The sequence below is a fragment of the Salmo salar genome, chromosome 02 (assembly GCF_965601325.2).
Source record: "Salmo salar chromosome 02, fSalSal1, whole genome shotgun sequence".
Lineage (NCBI taxonomy): Eukaryota > Metazoa > Chordata > Actinopteri > Salmoniformes > Salmonidae > Salmo > Salmo salar.
In genome coordinates this window covers 17,507,735-17,524,821 of record NC_138292.1, presented here as the reverse complement: position 1 = coordinate 17,524,821, position 17,087 = coordinate 17,507,735, and the positions used below count along the sequence as shown (strand labels likewise).

Here is a 17,087-nt window from a genome sequence, read left to right as displayed (position 1 = left end):
ACTGACTGAAACATGCACTACTACATACCATTTGGTTAAGTGTTGAATTCTTTCACGTAAGTATACCGAAAATCACCTACCCAATCTTAAAACATACTTCCTGAGTAATTACCAGGTGAATACTACTTAATGTAGTGCTACTTATATCTGTCCAGGAGGAGTTTTTGGCCAAAGTGTCATTATGTCATTGTGATGGCTGTCAGTGTGAGTCAGTAGTGAGGAATGAGACATTTAGTGGGTGGTTTCTGGGTAATGGTTTTAAAATGGCCGCTGATGAAAGGAGGCTTTGTGATGCACTACTCTGGTGCGCCAACATAATGCTGGCAGGGTAGAGAGCTACAGTGAACGTCAACATACCTCACATATTGTAACTCTCCTAACTGGCCTGACTGGATGGGTCAAAACAACACAGTCAATATGCAGTGGAACAGTAGCTAACCACAGTGTGTTTCTGTGGGTTCAAACACTTTACAACTCCACAGTATTTGTTGTGTCTGTCTTGTCTCAGAGTTAACTTGAGTTTAGACTTTAGGACACAGAAATGTACACAGAGGAGAGTAAAGAGAACATGATGTGTTGTTGGTTTCCAGTTAGTCTGGTTTATCATCTCTATAACTCTGCTCCCTCAGCCTCATGCAGACACACACAACCACACACACACAACCACACACACCCCCCTCTCAGCTGGTAATATGGGGGTTTCCTGTCCAGCGAGAGACACAACCACACACACCCCCCTCTCAGCTGGTAATATGGGGGTTTCCTGTCCAGAGGAGAGACACAACCAGACCTCACTGCCCTCATAGTGACTCATGGAACAGTATTATGTGTGTGAGAAGAGAGTTTAGGTTTCTGTATATTACTGTGTGTGTGTGTGTGTGTGTGTTCACCCTGACCCACTCTTCCTGAGTTGCATTGTTTTGGAGCCAGATAGTTTAGTTTATGGTTACTGGGAGACTTGGTTACCATGGAAATGTTCCATCCCACTTCAGTACAGTTTTTCTGGCCACTGTCTCCCGGAATTCTAATGGAGATTCCTATTGGTGCTGGCATCGATCTCTAGTTCTGGGTTTTCCAAGTTGGAATGCATTCAAATGGAACATTCTGTCTCTGAGCAACTTTATGCTTCTGTTCTCTCTCTCTCTCTAACCACTGGCTCCCTACACACTAGTTTACTGGGTACTGGCCTCCAGTCAGTCTCTCCCTCTCTCCCTCCCACCTTCCCTCTTCCTCTCTGTCCTACACAGTATTACTCATTTTCTCCTCCCTCTTTTTCCCCTCCTCCGTTTACAGTAGTTCCCTCCTTACCCTCACCCCTCTCTCTCGCCATCCCATAACGGGCTCTTTGTAACTGCTTCTCATTTAATCTTTTCTTCGTCTCGTTCGTCAGGATGGGTGCAGGAGACTGAGGCTGACTCTCCACCAGCAGAACCAGTCCGGGAGGGTCACAGAACAACCCTGGAGCAAGGTAAGAACCTAGAACCATGACCTAGAACCCTAACCTCTAAACCAGACCTAGACTCTCAACACACACCTAGAATTCTGTCTGCATTAACCGACTACTACAATTACAACAGAGGGGACAGGAAGGAAGTCATGGAACTCCATCCCTGGATGGATGGAATTGTATCCCTATGTGTACTATGTGTACTATGTGGATAAAAGTCCATGGCAGAACAGAATTCTGAACCTTCACTGTTACTGTAAATGAATATACATACATGGTGTTAAGCCCTTCTGAAATCGCTGAGGGTTTTAGTGTGTTTTAGTGGACCAGGGGATGGCTGGGGTCACTGTCCCTAACACACGTTGATAGTGTGTTGAATCAGAAAAGAGTAGCACACACACACACACAGGGTGCTAGTTCACACACAGACTCACAAACAGGTCATAAAATGGCATGGCTGCCATTCGGTTTCCATCAGAGTCTTATGCAACTGCTCTTGAAACTGTTCTTAAGACTGTTCTTAAGACAGCAATGTTGGAGAGGAGAGACAGACCACTGCCCAGCTTACTAAACTTATACAGTGTAACTCTCTCTCTCTCTCTCTCTCTCGCTTTCTCTTGCGCTTTCTATTTCTCCTTCACGCTCCCTCGCGCTCTCTAACCCTCTTCTTTCTTTCTTTGACCAGTTCCACAGAAGTTTAGAGTTTATGGAATGGTGGTGATCACCATAGCGATCAGGGCTAAATGTAATGTCTACTGATTATGGGGGCTTTATATACACACACACACACACACACACACACACACACACACACACACACACACACACACACACACACACACACACACACACACACACACACACACACACACCACACACACACACAAACACAGGAATCCTGTATACACAGATAAATAGTTTCCAGAATTTGTTCTTGAAGCGGTGGACCTAAATGACAGATGTGTTATAATGCTGTATACATTCTACAACTCCCCTTCTGTTTCAGAGAACCTCCATTAGTTTCTAACCTGTCAGACATTCTCAGTGCTATTCTGAATATCATACCTACTACTGTATATGGGACTGAATGGAACATCTTGATGTCATATCCTGTTGGTCCGTCACTGAGTGTCCTACCTAATCTAGTGTTGCAACACGTAACTCCTCTCACACATTCATGTCACCACACTCAGAATCTCTTCATGTTCACACATGCTGGAGAATTGGAAATATTTTCACACTATTCCAAGTATCACAAACTCCTCTCGCTCCCTGATTTTTTTCAGCCAATCGGACGAGCGTTTGCTCTGGTGCAGCCAACCAGTGATAGGCCTGCTCTGAAGCCTGAACCAATCAAACCCTCTGAGGAGAAGGCTGAACAGGTTGAGGTCATCAAGGTGGGTGGGGCTTAATGTTTGAGGGTGTGTGTGTTACCAGGGTGTGTAATGTGTAATGTGTGTGTAATACGTCTGTATTCCATGTGTTGCAGGTGTATCTGGAGGATCGTAGACAGGAGCAGCAGAGACACCAGCAGAGCCTCAAGATGTTGTCAGATGAAGTCTCCCAGATACAGGAGGTAAGACACATTCTCGCTCTCTCACTTTCTCTCTCTCTGTGTGAGTCTGTCAGTAACACAGGTGTGTGTGTGTGTGTGTGTGTGTGTGTGTTTTGCTCAGGTGAGATACTGTCTGAAGACCCTGAGGGAACAGATGGCAACCAAGAACAAAGGACAACAAAAGGTATGTGCACACATTTACATTTACATTTTAATCATTTAGCAGACGCTCTTATCCAGAGCGACTTACAGTAGTGAATGATGTTTGTGTGTACAGGTGTTGTTATGGAACACATTTATAATGTTTATGTGTACACGTGTTGTTATGGAACACATTTATAATGTTTATGTGTACACGTGTTGTTATGGAACACATTTATAATGTTTATGTGTACACGTGTTGTTATGGAACACATTTATAATGTTTATGTGTACACGTGTTGTTATGGAACACATTTATAATGTTTATGTGTACACGTGTTGTTATGGAACACATTTATAATGTTTATGTGTACACGTGTTGTTATGGAACACATTTATAATGTTTATGTTTACACGTGTTGTTATGGAACACATTTATAATGTTTATGTGTACACGTGTTGTTATGGAACACATTTATAATGTTTATGTGTACACGTGTTGTTATGGAACACATTTATAATGTTTATGTGTACACGTGTTGTTATGGAACACATTTATAATGTTTATGTGTACACGTGTTGTTATGGAACACATTTATAATGTTTATGTGTACACGTGTTGTTATGGAACACATTTATAATGTTTAATGTGTACACGTGTTGTTATGGAACACATTTATAATGTTTATGTGTACACGTGTTGTTATGGAACCAGTTGTTTAGTGTCATCATTCATTTTGATACCTAATGATGACATGAAATATGTCCTGTTTGTGTCACTTCTACCTAAATGTGTGTCTCATATCCCCTCTCGTTCTCTCCATCCCTCACTATTCCCTCTCTTTCTTCATCCTTCTCTCCCCCCAGTTTCTTGCTAGTGGCTACAGAGTCAGCACTCCTTCCAATCAGAACATCTCTTCTTCCTCAAAGGGAGGAGCTAAAGATGATGGGCAGGTGAGGGGCTTTTCACATGCCCTATACACACAGGTTCATGTGGGGTGTGTGTGTGTGTATGTGTGAGCTTAAATGTGTGTGAGAGTTTATGTGGGTGTCTAACACCTACATATCAAGTCTTAGACTGACCCAGTTCCGAGATCGTGTGTGTGTGTGTGTGTGTGTGTCCATTTTATTGTGAGTGTATTCACAAATACAGAGAGAGTGAGAGAGCGAGAGAAGAAGAGAGGTAAGGGAGAGGAACACCACCCAGGAGAGAGATCTGGAAGGCCTGGTACAGTCCGTTCCTCCTCTCCTCCTGTGTTGTTGAGTGAGTCTGTGTTCTTCTCCCTCCATTGTTCTACATTCCCCAGATGACTGCCTGTTTAATAGCTTTGGTTTAGTCTTGAGGCCAAGCAGGTAATGGGCGGTCCCAAGGCTATTCATGTCAGGATTCAGGAACCTTTTCATAAGAGTGAATAGGGCTGACTTTAACAGTTTGTGTGCGTGCAGCGTGAGAATGACGCATGAAATATGAGTGGAAAACTTTCGCCTTTGTTCAGCTTACATCAGAATCTCTCCCTTTGTAACCGCTGCTATGACACACTGACACATAGTCACACCTCACTCTTTCTCACTCTCCCTCTGTCATTGAAATGTAAAAATAGATTGTTCTGTAATTATTTGCATATTAGCATTTTGCATTCCTCATTCTCTCTCTCTCGTCATTAATCTGATTCAAATGTGTAAACAAAGGGCCGAGCCGCTCCCACTACAGTAGAAGCAACACTGAGAAACCAATACTATACAATACAGTACTGCACAATTCTATACAAAACAATACTACACAATACAGTACTACACAATACAGTACTTAAGTGATAATCCCAGAGTAGACTGTGTTTGGAGGATTTATTGGCACGGGTGTTGTTAGGCCTGAGACGAACACTATACTATACAATACACTACTGTACAAGGCTTTACAATACAGTAGTATACAACCGTATACAATACAGTACTTCCCTGAACCGGGGGAGCCAGGAGTTTACAGTGCTTTGATCAGTCAGTTGGCTGAATTAGTTTATGAACAGGATATTAGTGGATTCTTGGAGCTTCACTCAAATCTATGGAAACAAACAGTTCCTTTATTCCCTCTTTCTTTCTCTCTTTCTCTCTGTCTTCAGGGAGGGGAGGATGAGGTGGAGAGGGCGAAGATGAGGGAGGTCAGTAAGCGTCTGTATGCTCAGCTACAGGAGGCCGAGAAGAAACACCAGGAGGAGAGGGAGAGACTGCAGGTAAAACATGCATACATACATACACATACATACTTACATACCAACATACATATATACACACACATCATACACACACACACACACACACACACACACACACACACACACACACACACACACACCAAAGTGCTGTGACTCATGAAACTATGACCTAACTCTCTGTCCTTTTTCTGTGCAGGCTGAAGGTGTGGATCTGCGCCAGCGTCTGGGGGAGCAGGAGGAGAAGCTGAAGGGGGTGGAGGAGAGTAGTGAGAGGAAGGACCAGAGGATTGAGGAGCTCCAGAGGCTGCTGGGAGGCATGGCGCAGGAGAGCCAAGCCCTACGAGACACACTGAGGAACAGAGAGGAGGAACTCAGAGAATTACGCAAAATCAGAGAGGAGGGCAGGAACGAGGAGCAGAGGTGAGGAGGACAATAAACAGAGCACACACACACACAAACACACACACACACACACACACACACACACACACTGCCCTGTTGGAGCTAGAAACACAAGCATTTCACTGCACCTGCGATAACATCTGCAAATCTGTGTACGTGATTTGAGTTGACACAGAGCTCACACACAAACACCAAGACACAAACACACACAGGAGTGCACACACATATAGACGAGGAGTGTTCCCAGCCACTCACGCTGTGTGTTCTTCTCAGGTCAGAGCAGTTGGAGAAGGAGCTGGCCATTCTGAAGGAGAAGATCCATCATCTAGATGACATGCTGAAGAGCCAGCAGAGGAAAGTCAGACACATGATCGAACAGGTGAGACGCACACATGCTATAACAGGACTATAACATGCTATAACAGGACTATAACAGGACTATAACATGCTATAACAGGACTATAACATGCTATAACAGGACTATAACATGCTATAACAGGACTATAACATGCTATAACAGGACTATAACAGGACTATAACATGCTATAACAGGACTATAACAGGACTATAACATGCTATAACAGGACTATAACAGGACTATAACATGCTATAACAGGACTATAACAGGACTATAACATGCTTTAACCTCTCTAGGGTATGTGGGACGAAATCGTCCCACATACTCAACAGCCAGTGGAATCCCGTGGGGCGTTATTCAAATACCTTAGAAATGCTATTACTTCAATTTCTCAAACATATGACTATTTTACACCATTTTAAAGACAAGACTCTCGTTAATCTAACCACACTGTCCGATTTCAAAAAGGCTTTACAACGAAAGCAAAACATTAGATTATGTCAGCAGAGTACCCAGCCAGAAATAATCAGACACCCATTTTTCAAGCTAGCATATAATGTCACATAAACCCAAACCACAGCTAAATGCAGCACTAACCTTTGATGATCTTCATCAGATGACACTCCTAGGACATTATGTTATACAATACATGCATGTTTTGTTCAATCAAGTTCATATTTATATCAAAAACAAGCTTTTTACATTAGCATGTGACGTTCAGAACTAGCATACCCACCGCAAACTTCCGGTGAATTTACTAAATTACTCACGATAAACGTTCACAAAAAACATAACAATTATTTTAAGAATTATAGATACAGAACTCCTTTATGCAATCGCTGTCCGATTTTAAAATAGCACATTTTGCAATATTCTGAGTAGATAGCCCAGCCATCACGGCTAGCTAATTTGACACCCACCAAGTTTGGCCCTCACCAAACTCCGATTTACTATTAGAAAAATTTGATTACCTTTGCTGTTCTTCGTCAGAATGCACTCCCAGGACTTCTACTTCAATAACAAATGTTGGTTTGGTTCCAAATAATCCATAGTTATGTTCAAATATCCTCTGTTTTGTTTGTGCGTTCAAGACACTATCCGAAGGGTAAAGAAGGGTGACGCGCCTGACGCGTTTCGTGACAAAAAAATTGAAAATATTCCATTACCGTACTTCGAAGCATGTCAACCGCTGTTTAAAATCAATTTTTATGCCATTTTTCTCATAAAAAAGCGATAATATTCCGACCGGGAAACCCTGTTTACGTTCAAAGAAAATAAAAACATGGTGTCGCCTCGTGCACGCGCCTCAGTCTCATTGTCCTCTGATCGATCACTTACCAAATGCGCTAATGTTTTTCAGCCAGGGGCTCCAAAGACATCATTCAGCTTTTTGCCGCCTTCTGAGAGCCTATGGGAGCCGTAGGAAGTGTCACGTTACAGCAGAGATCCTCAGTTTTCAATAAAGAGAGTGAAGAAGCCCAAGAAATTGTCAGACAGGCCACTTCCTGTAAGGAATCTTCTCAGGTTTTTGCCTGCCATATGAGTTCTGTTATACTCACAGACACCATTCAAACAGTTTTAGAAACTTTAGGGTGTTTTCTATCCAAAGCCAATAATTATATGCATATTGTAGTTTCTGGGCAGTAGTAATAACCAGATTAAATTGGGTACGTTTTTTATCCGGCCGTGTAAATACTGCCCCCTATCCCTAACAGGTTTTAACATGCTTTAACAGTACTATAACAGGACTATAACAGGACTATAACAGGACTATAACAGGACTATAACATGCTATAACAGAACTATAACATGCTATAACAGGACTATAGCATGCTATAGCAGGACTATAGCATGCTATAGCAGGACTATAACAGGACTATAACATGCTATAACAGGACTATAACAGGACTATAACAGGACTATAACATCCTTTAACAGTACTATAACAGGACTATAACAGGACTATAACATGCTATAACAGGACTATAACAGGACTATAACAGGCTATAACATGCTATAACAGAACTATAACATGCTATAACAGGACTATAACATGCTATAACAGGACTATAAAATGCTATAACAGGACTATAACGTGCTATAACAGGACTATAACGTGCTATAACAGGGCTTTAACAGGACTATAACATGCTATAACAGGACTATAACAGGACTATAAAATGCAATAAGAGGACGATAACATGCTTTAACAGGACTGTAACAGGACTATAACATGCTATAACAGGACTATAACATGCTTTAACAGGACTATAACATGCTTTAACAGGACTATAACATGCTTTAACAGGACTATAACATGCTTTAACCTCTTACATCTAGAGGTTCCGCTAGCGGAACACCTGCTCCATTATCCAATGATGGGCGTGGCGCGAAATACAAACTCCTCTAAAATACAAAAACTTCCATTTTTCAAACATATGACTATTTCACAGCATTTTAAAGATAAGACTCTCCTTTATCTAACCACACTGTCCGATTTCAAAAAGGCTTTACAACGAAAGCAAAACATTAGATTATGTCAGCAGAGTACCAAGCCAGAAATAATCAGACACCCATTTTTCAAGCTAGCATATAATGTCACAAAAACCTAGAAGACAGCTAAATGCAACACTAACCTTTGATGATCTTCATCAGATGACAACCCTAGGACATTATGTTATACAATACATGCATGTTTTGTTCAATCAAGTTAATATTTATATCAAAAACCAGCTTTTTACATTAGCATGTGACGTTCAGAACTAGCATACCCCCCGCAAACTTCCGGGGAATTCGCTAACATTTTACTAAATTACTCACGATAAACGTTCACAAAAAGCATAACAATTATTTTAAGAATTATAGATACAGACCTCCTCTATGCACTCGATATGTCCGATTTTAAAATAGCTTTTTGGTGAAAGCACATTTTGCAATATTCTAAGTACATAGCCCAGGCATCACGGGCTAGCTATTTAGACACCCGGCAAGTTTAGCACTCACCAATATCAGCTTTACTATTATAAAAGTTTCATTACCTTTTGTTGTCTTCGTCAGAATGCACTCCCAGGACTGCTACTTCAATAACAAATGTTGGTTTGGTCCAAAATAATCCATCGTTATATCCGAATAGCGGCGTTTTGTTCGTGCGTCCCAGACACTATCTGAAATGGTAAATCAGGGTCGCGCGCGTGGCGCAATTCGTGACAAAAAAAATCGAAATATTCCATTACCGTACTTCGAAGCATGTCAACCGCTGTTTAAAATCCATTTTTATGCCATTTTTCTCGTAAAAAAAGCGATAATATTCCGACCGGGAATCTCCTTTTAGCTAAACAGAGGAAAGAAAACAAAGCATTCGGTCGACGCGGGCACGCGCCTGAGTCTCACAGTACTGTAACCAGCCACTACCCAAACACGCTACTTTGTTTCAGCCAGAGCCTGCAAAGCCACGATTCAGCTTTTTACCGCCTTCTGAGACCCTATGGCAGCCGTAGGAAGTGTCACGGGACAGCTAAGATCCTCACTCTTCAATAAACAGAGACAAGAAGAACGACACCTTGTCAGACAGGCCACTTCCTGCCTGAAACCTTGTCAGGTTTTTGCCTGCCAAATGAGTTCTGTTATACTCACAGACACCATTTAAACAGTTTTAGAAACTTTAGGGTGTTTTCTATCCATATGTAATAAGTATATGCATATTCTAGTTACTGGGTAGGAGTGGTAACCAGATTAAATCGGGCACGTTTTTTATCCAGCCGTGAAAATACTGCCCCCTAGCCATAACAGGTTAACAGGACTATAACATGCTTTAACAGGACTACAACAGGACTATTACATGCATTGACAGGACTAACATGCTTTAACAGTACTATAACAGGACTATAACATGCTTTAACAGGACTATAACAGGACTATAACATGCTCTAACAGTACTGTAACAGGACTATAACATGCTTTAACAGTACTATAACAGGACTATAACATGCTTTAACAGGACTATAACATGCTTTAACAGGACTATAACATGACTTTAACATGCTATAACAGGACTGTAACATGCTATAACAGGACTGTAACATGCTTTAAAAGTCAGAAATAGCAATAAAATGAATCACTTACCTTTGAGGATCTTTGTATGGTTGCACTCACAAAGCTCCCATTTACTCAATAAATGTTTGTTTTGTTCAATAAAGTCCCTTTTTATATCCAAAAACCTCCGTTTTGTTTGCGTGTTTTGATCAGTAATCCACAGGCTCAAATGCAGACACAACAGACGAAAAATCCGAAAAGTATCAGTAAAGTTCGTAGAAACATGTCAAACGATGTTTATAATCAATCCTCAGGTTGTTTTTAGTCATAATAATCAATAACATTTCAACCGGACAAAAGCTTCGTCAATATAAAAGGAAAACAAGAAAGGCGTGCTCTCGGTTGCGCGTATGAAAAACCTCTGGGACACTGCAGTGTCCACTCATTCAGAGTGGTCTTACTCTCTCATTGTTCAGAATACAAGCCTGAAACAATGTCTAAAGACTGTTGACATCTAGTGGAAGCCGTAGGAAGTGCAATTTGAGTCTTAACTCGATGGATACTGTAATGGCATTCAATAGAAAACTACAAACATAAAATAATCCCACTTTCTGGATGGATTTTTCTCAGGTTTTCACCTGCCACAGTTCTGTTACACTCACAGACATCATTTTAACGGTTTTGGAAACTTTAGTGTTTTCTATCCAATTCTACCAAGCTTCTGGGCCTGAGTAGCAGGCAGTTTACTTTGGGCACGCTTTTCATCCGGAGGTGAAAATAGTGCCCCCTACCCTAGTGAGGTTAACAGGACTATAAAATGCTATGACAGGACTATAACGTGCTTTAACAGGACTATAACATGCTATGACAGGACTATAACATGGATGTGTGTGTGTGTACAGCTGCAGAACTCTCGTATGGTGATCCAGGAGAGGGACCGTGTTATCAGAGACCTGGAGGAGAAGGTGGCTTTCCTGGAGGCAGAGGTCAGTACCAACTAACCATACCTGGGATTTGTAGTATTTTGTTCACCAGCTACTGTAGCTCTGAACTGTAGTCTTTTATGCCTGCAACGCAGAGTAGGGTTTAACTTCCTCTGACCCTACAGTTGAAGTCAGAAGTTTACATACACTTTAGCCAAATACAGTTCAATTCAGTTTTTCACAATTCCTGACATTTAATCCTAGGAAAAATTCCCTGTCTTAGGTCAGTTAGGATCACCACTTTATTTTAAGAATATGAAATGTCAGAATAATAGTAGAGAGTGATTTATTTCAGCTTTTAATTCTTTCATCACATTCCGAGTGGGTCAGAAGTTTGCATACACTCAGTTAGTATTTGGTAGCATTGCCTTTAAATTGTTGAACTTGGGTCAAACATTTCGGGTAGCATTCCACAAGCTTCCCACAATAACTTGGGTGAATTTTGGCCCATTCCTCCTGACAGAGCTGGTGTAACTTAATCAGGTTTGTAGGCCTCCTTGCTCGCACATGCTTTTTCAGTTCTGTCCACACATTTTCTAGGTCAGGGCTTTGTGATGGCCACTCCAATACCTTGACTTTGTTGCCCCATTTTGCCACAACTTTGGAAGTATGCTTGGGGTCATTGTCCATTTGGAAGACCCATTTGTGACCAAGCTATAACTTCCTGACTGATGTCTTGAGATGTTGCTTCAATATATCCACATAATTTTACTCCCTCGTGATGCCATCTATTTTGTGAAGTGCACTAGTCCCTCCTGCAGCAAAGCACCCCCACAACATGATGCTGCTACCCCCGTGCTTCATGGTTGGGATGGTGTTCTTCGGCTTGCAAGCATCCCCCTGTTTCCTCCAAACATAACGATGGTCATTATGGCCAAACAGTTCTATTTAAGTTTCATCAGACCAGAGGACATTTCCCCAAAAAGTATGATCTTTGTCCTCATGTGCAGTTGAAAACCATAGTCTGGCTTTTTTATGGCGGTTTTGGAGCAGTGGCTTCTTCCTTGCTGAGTGGCCTTTCAGGTTATGTCGATATAGGACTTGTTTTACTGTGGATATAGATAATTTTGTACCTGTTTCCTCCAGCATCTTCACAAGGTCCTTTGCTGCTGTTCTAGGATTGATTTGCACTTTTCGCACCAAAGTACGTTCATCTCTAGGAGACAGAACGCGTCTCCTTCCTGAGCGGTATGACGGCTGCGTGGTCCTATGGTGTTTATACTTGCGTACTATTGTTTGTACAGATGAACGTGGTACCTTCAGGCATTTGGAAATTGCTCCCAAGGATGAACCAGACTTGTGGAGGTCTACAATTTGTTTTCTGAGGTCTTGGCTGATTTATTTTGATTTTCCCATGATGTCAAGCAAAGAGGCACTGAGTTTGAAGTTGGGCCTTGAAATACATCCACAGGTACACCTCCAATTGACTCAAATGATGTCAATTAGCCTATCAGAAGCTTCTAAAGCCATGACATCATTTTCTGGAATTTTCCAAGCTGTTTAAAGGCACAGTCAACATAGTGTATGTAAACTTCTGACCCACTGGAATTGTGATACAGTTAATTATAAGTGAAATAATCTGTCTGTAAACAATTGTTGGAAAAATTACCTGTGTCATGCACAAAGTAGATTGTGCATCACTTGCCAAAACTATAGTTTGTTAACAAGAAATTTGTGGAGTGGTTGAAAAATGAGTTTTAATGACTCCAACCTAAGTGTATGTAAACGTCCGACTTCAACTGTATGTGTGTGTGTGTTTAGAACCGGGAGATGCATGATCAGATGGACTACTTCCTGGGAGGTGAAAGGTCAAACTCGCACCTCTCATCAGACCGCCACGCACAGATTGTCTACAGGTAATTCACATCCAGTAACTCAGGCAGACACACACCCATCATAGACCTGTCAGATTGTCTACAGGTAATTCACATTCAGTAACTCAGGCAAACACACACCCATCATAGACCTGTCAGATTGTCTACAGGTAATTCACATCCAGTAACACAGGCAAACACACACCCATCATAGACCTGTCAGATTGTCTACAGGTAATTCACATCCAGTAACTCAGGCAGACACACACCCATCATAGACCTGTCAGATTGTCTACAGGTAATTCACATCCAGTAACACAGGCAGACACACACCCATCATAGACCTGTCATCAACTCAGCACACACCTGCCCCCTCATATACAAATTAGTACTTAAGCTCTCTTTCACACACACACACCTGACCTGTCATCAACTCAGCACATGCCTGACCTGTCATCAACTCACCACACACACCTGACCTGTCATCAACTCACCACACGCCTGACCTGTCATCAACTCACCACACGCCTGACCTGTCATCAACTCGCCACACGCCTGACCTGTCATCAACTCGCCACACGCCTGACCTGTCATCAACTCGCCACACGCCTGACCTGTCATCAACTCGCCACACGCCTGACCTGTCATCAACTCGCCACACGCCTGACCTGTCATCAACTCGCCACACGCCTGACCTGTCATCAACTCGCCACACGCCTGACCTGTCATCAACTCGCCACACGCCTGACCTGTCATCAACTCACCACACGCCTGACCTGTCATCAACTCACCACGCGCCTGGCCTGTCATCAACTCACCACACGCCTGACCTGTCATCAACTCAGCACACGCCTGACCTGTCATCAACTCACCACGCGCCTGGCCTGTCATCAACTCACCACACGCCTGGCCTGTCATCAACTCACCACGCGCCTGACCTGTCATCAACTCACCACACGCCTGGCCTGTCATCAACTCACCACACGCCTGACCTGTCATCAACTCGCCACAGGCCTGACCTGTCATCAACTCGCCACACGCCTGACCTGTCATCAACTCGCCACACGCCTGACCTGTCATCAACTCACGCCACACGCCTGACCTGTCATCAACTCACCACACACGCCTGACCTGTCATCAACTCACCACACACGCCTGGCCTGTCATCAACTCGCCACACGCCTGGCCTGTCATCAACTCGCCACACGCCTGGCCTGTCATCAACTCGCCACACGCCTGGCCTGTCATTAACTCGCCACACGCCTGGCCTGTCATCAACTCGCCACACGCCTGGCCTGTCATCAACTCGCCACACGCCTGGCCTGTCATCAACTCGCCACACGCCTGGCCTGTCATCAACTCGCCACACGCCTGGCCTGTCATCAACTCGCCACACGCCTGACCTGTCATCAACTCACCACACGCCTGACCTGTCATCAACTCGCCACACGCCTGACCTGTCATCAACTCGCCACACGCCTGACCTGTCATCAACTTGCCACACGCCTGACCTGCCACACGCCTGACCTGTCATCAACTCGCCACACGCCTGACCTGTCATCAACTCACCACGCGCCTGACCTGTCATCAACTTGCCACATGCCTGACCTGTCATCAACTCGCCACACGCCTGACCTGCCACACGCCTGGCCTGTCATCAACTCACCACACGCCTGACCTGTCATCAACTCAGCACACGCCTGGCCTGTCATCAACTCACCACACGCCTGGCCTGTCATCAACTCACCACACGCCTGACCTGTCATCAACTCACCACACGCCTGACCTGTCATCAACTCACCACACGCCTGACCTGTCATCAACTCACCACACGCCTGGCCTGTCATCAACTCACCACACGCCTGACCTGTCATCAACTCAGCACACGCCTGGCCTGTCATCAACTCACCACACGCCTGGCCTGTCATCAACTCACCACACGCCTGGCCTGTCATCAACTCACCACACGCCTGACCTGTCATCAACTCACCACACGCCTGACCTGTCATCAACTCACCACACGCCTGGCCTGTCATCAACTCACCACACGCCTGACCTGTCATCAACTCACCACACGCCTGACCTGTCATCAACTCACCACATGCCTGACCTGTCATCAACTCGCCACACGCCTGACCTGCCACACGCCTGACCTGTCATCAACTCGCCACACGCCTGACCTGTCATCAACTCAGCACACGCCTGGCCTGTCATCAACTCACCACACGCCTGGCCTGTCATCAACTCACCACACGCCTGACCTGTCATCAACTCACCACACGCCTGACCTGTCATCAACTCACCACACGCCTGACCTGTCATCAACTCACCACACGCCTGGCCTGTCATCAACTCACCACACGCCTGACCTGTCATCAACTCAGCACACGCCTGGCCTGTCATCAACTCACCACACGCCTGGCCTGTCATCAACTCACCACACGCCTGGCCTGTCATCAACTCACCACACGCCTGACCTGTCATCAACTCACCACACGCCTGACCTGTCATCAACTCACCACACGCCTGGCCTGTCATCAACTCACCACACGCCTGACCTGTCATCAACTCACCACACGCCTGACCTGTCATCAACTCACCACATGCCTGACCTGTCATCAACTCGCCACACGCCTGACCTGCCACACGCCTGACCTGTCATCAACTCGCCACACGCCTGACCTGTCATCAACTCACCACGCGCCTGACCTGTCATCAACTCGCCACATGCCTGACCTGTCATCAACTCAGCACACGCCTGACCTGTCATCAACTCACCACACGCCTGACCTGTCATCAACTCAGCACACACGCCTGACCTGTCATCAACTCACCACACGCCTGACCTGTCATCAACTCACCACGCGCCTGACCTGTCATCAACTCACCACACGCCTGGCCTGTCATCAACTCACCACATGCCTGACCTGTCATCAACTCAGCACACGCCTGACCTGTCATCAACTCGCCACACGCCTGACCTGTCATCAACTCGCCACACGCCTGACCTGTCATCAACTCACCACACGCCTGGCCTGTCATCAACTCACCACGCGCCTGGCCTGTCATCAACTCACCACGCGCCTGACCTGTCATCAACTCACCACGCGCCTGACCTGTCATCAACTCACCACGCGCCTGGCCTGTCATCAACTCACCACACGCCTGACCTGTCATCAACTCAGCACACGCCTGACCTGTCATCAACTCGCCACACGCCTGACCTGTCATCAACACGCCACACGCCTGGCCTGTCATCAACTCACCACACACGCCTGGCCTGTCATCAACTCGCCACACGCCTGGCCTGTCATCAACTCGCCACACGCCTGGCCTGTCATCAACTCGCCACACGCCTGGCCTGTCATCAACTCGCCACACGCCTGGCCTGTCATCAACTCGCCACACGCCTGACCTGTCATCAACTCACCACACGCCTGGCCTGTCATCAACTCGCCACACGCCTGGCCTGTCATCAACTCGCCACACGCCTGACCTGTCATCAACTCACCACACGCCTGGCCTGTCATCAACTCGCCACACGCCTGACCTGTCATCAACTCGCCACACGCCTGGCCTGTCATCAACTCGCCACACGCCTGGCCTGTCATCAACTCGCCACACGCCTGGCCTGTCATCAACTCGCCACACGCCTGGCCTGTCATCAACTCACCACACGCCTGACCTGTCATCAACTCACCACACGCCTGGCCTGTCATCAACTCACCACACGCCTGGCCTGTCATCAACTCACCACACGCCTGGCCTGTCATCAACTCACCACACGCCTGGCCTGTCATCAACTCAGCACACGCCTGGCCTGTCATCAACTCACCACACGCCTGGCCTGTCATCAACTCACCACACGCCTGGCCTGTCATCAACTCACCACACGCCTGACCTGTCATCAACTCACCACACGCCTGGCCTGTCATCAACTCACCACACGCCTGGCCCCTCATTCCCCTGACGACCCGAAACATCCGCCTGGCCTCACACAGCCCTCCACACACACTTCTAACCCCAGCACATCCCCATAGTGTCCCTCAACTGTTCACTAGTAATGTGTTCCCCAGAGTAAAACCTTGGCATCGATCTAATTTCTCTCTCTCTCCCTCTCTCTGTTCTCTCTCTCTTTCTCCCTC

General features: G+C 45.3%; 1 protein-coding gene across 1 annotated transcript in view; it reads left to right on the top strand.

The window, feature by feature from the left end:
- Positions 1-17,087, top strand: part of LOC106575420 (tuftelin) — a 33,401-nt gene that overhangs the window by 14,411 nt on the left and 1,903 nt on the right. Inside the window, exons 2-11 of the mRNA XM_082960405.1 lie at positions 1,391-1,468; positions 2,734-2,844; positions 2,937-3,023; positions 3,124-3,186; positions 4,011-4,097; positions 5,261-5,371; positions 5,550-5,773; positions 6,029-6,134; positions 11,048-11,131; positions 12,890-12,984. Coding sequence (XP_082816531.1) covers positions 1,391-1,468; positions 2,734-2,844; positions 2,937-3,023; positions 3,124-3,186; positions 4,011-4,097; positions 5,261-5,371; positions 5,550-5,773; positions 6,029-6,134; positions 11,048-11,131; positions 12,890-12,984 — 1,046 coding nt within the window. The remainder of the gene's footprint in view (positions 1-1,390; positions 1,469-2,733; positions 2,845-2,936; positions 3,024-3,123; positions 3,187-4,010; positions 4,098-5,260; positions 5,372-5,549; positions 5,774-6,028; positions 6,135-11,047; positions 11,132-12,889; positions 12,985-17,087) is intronic.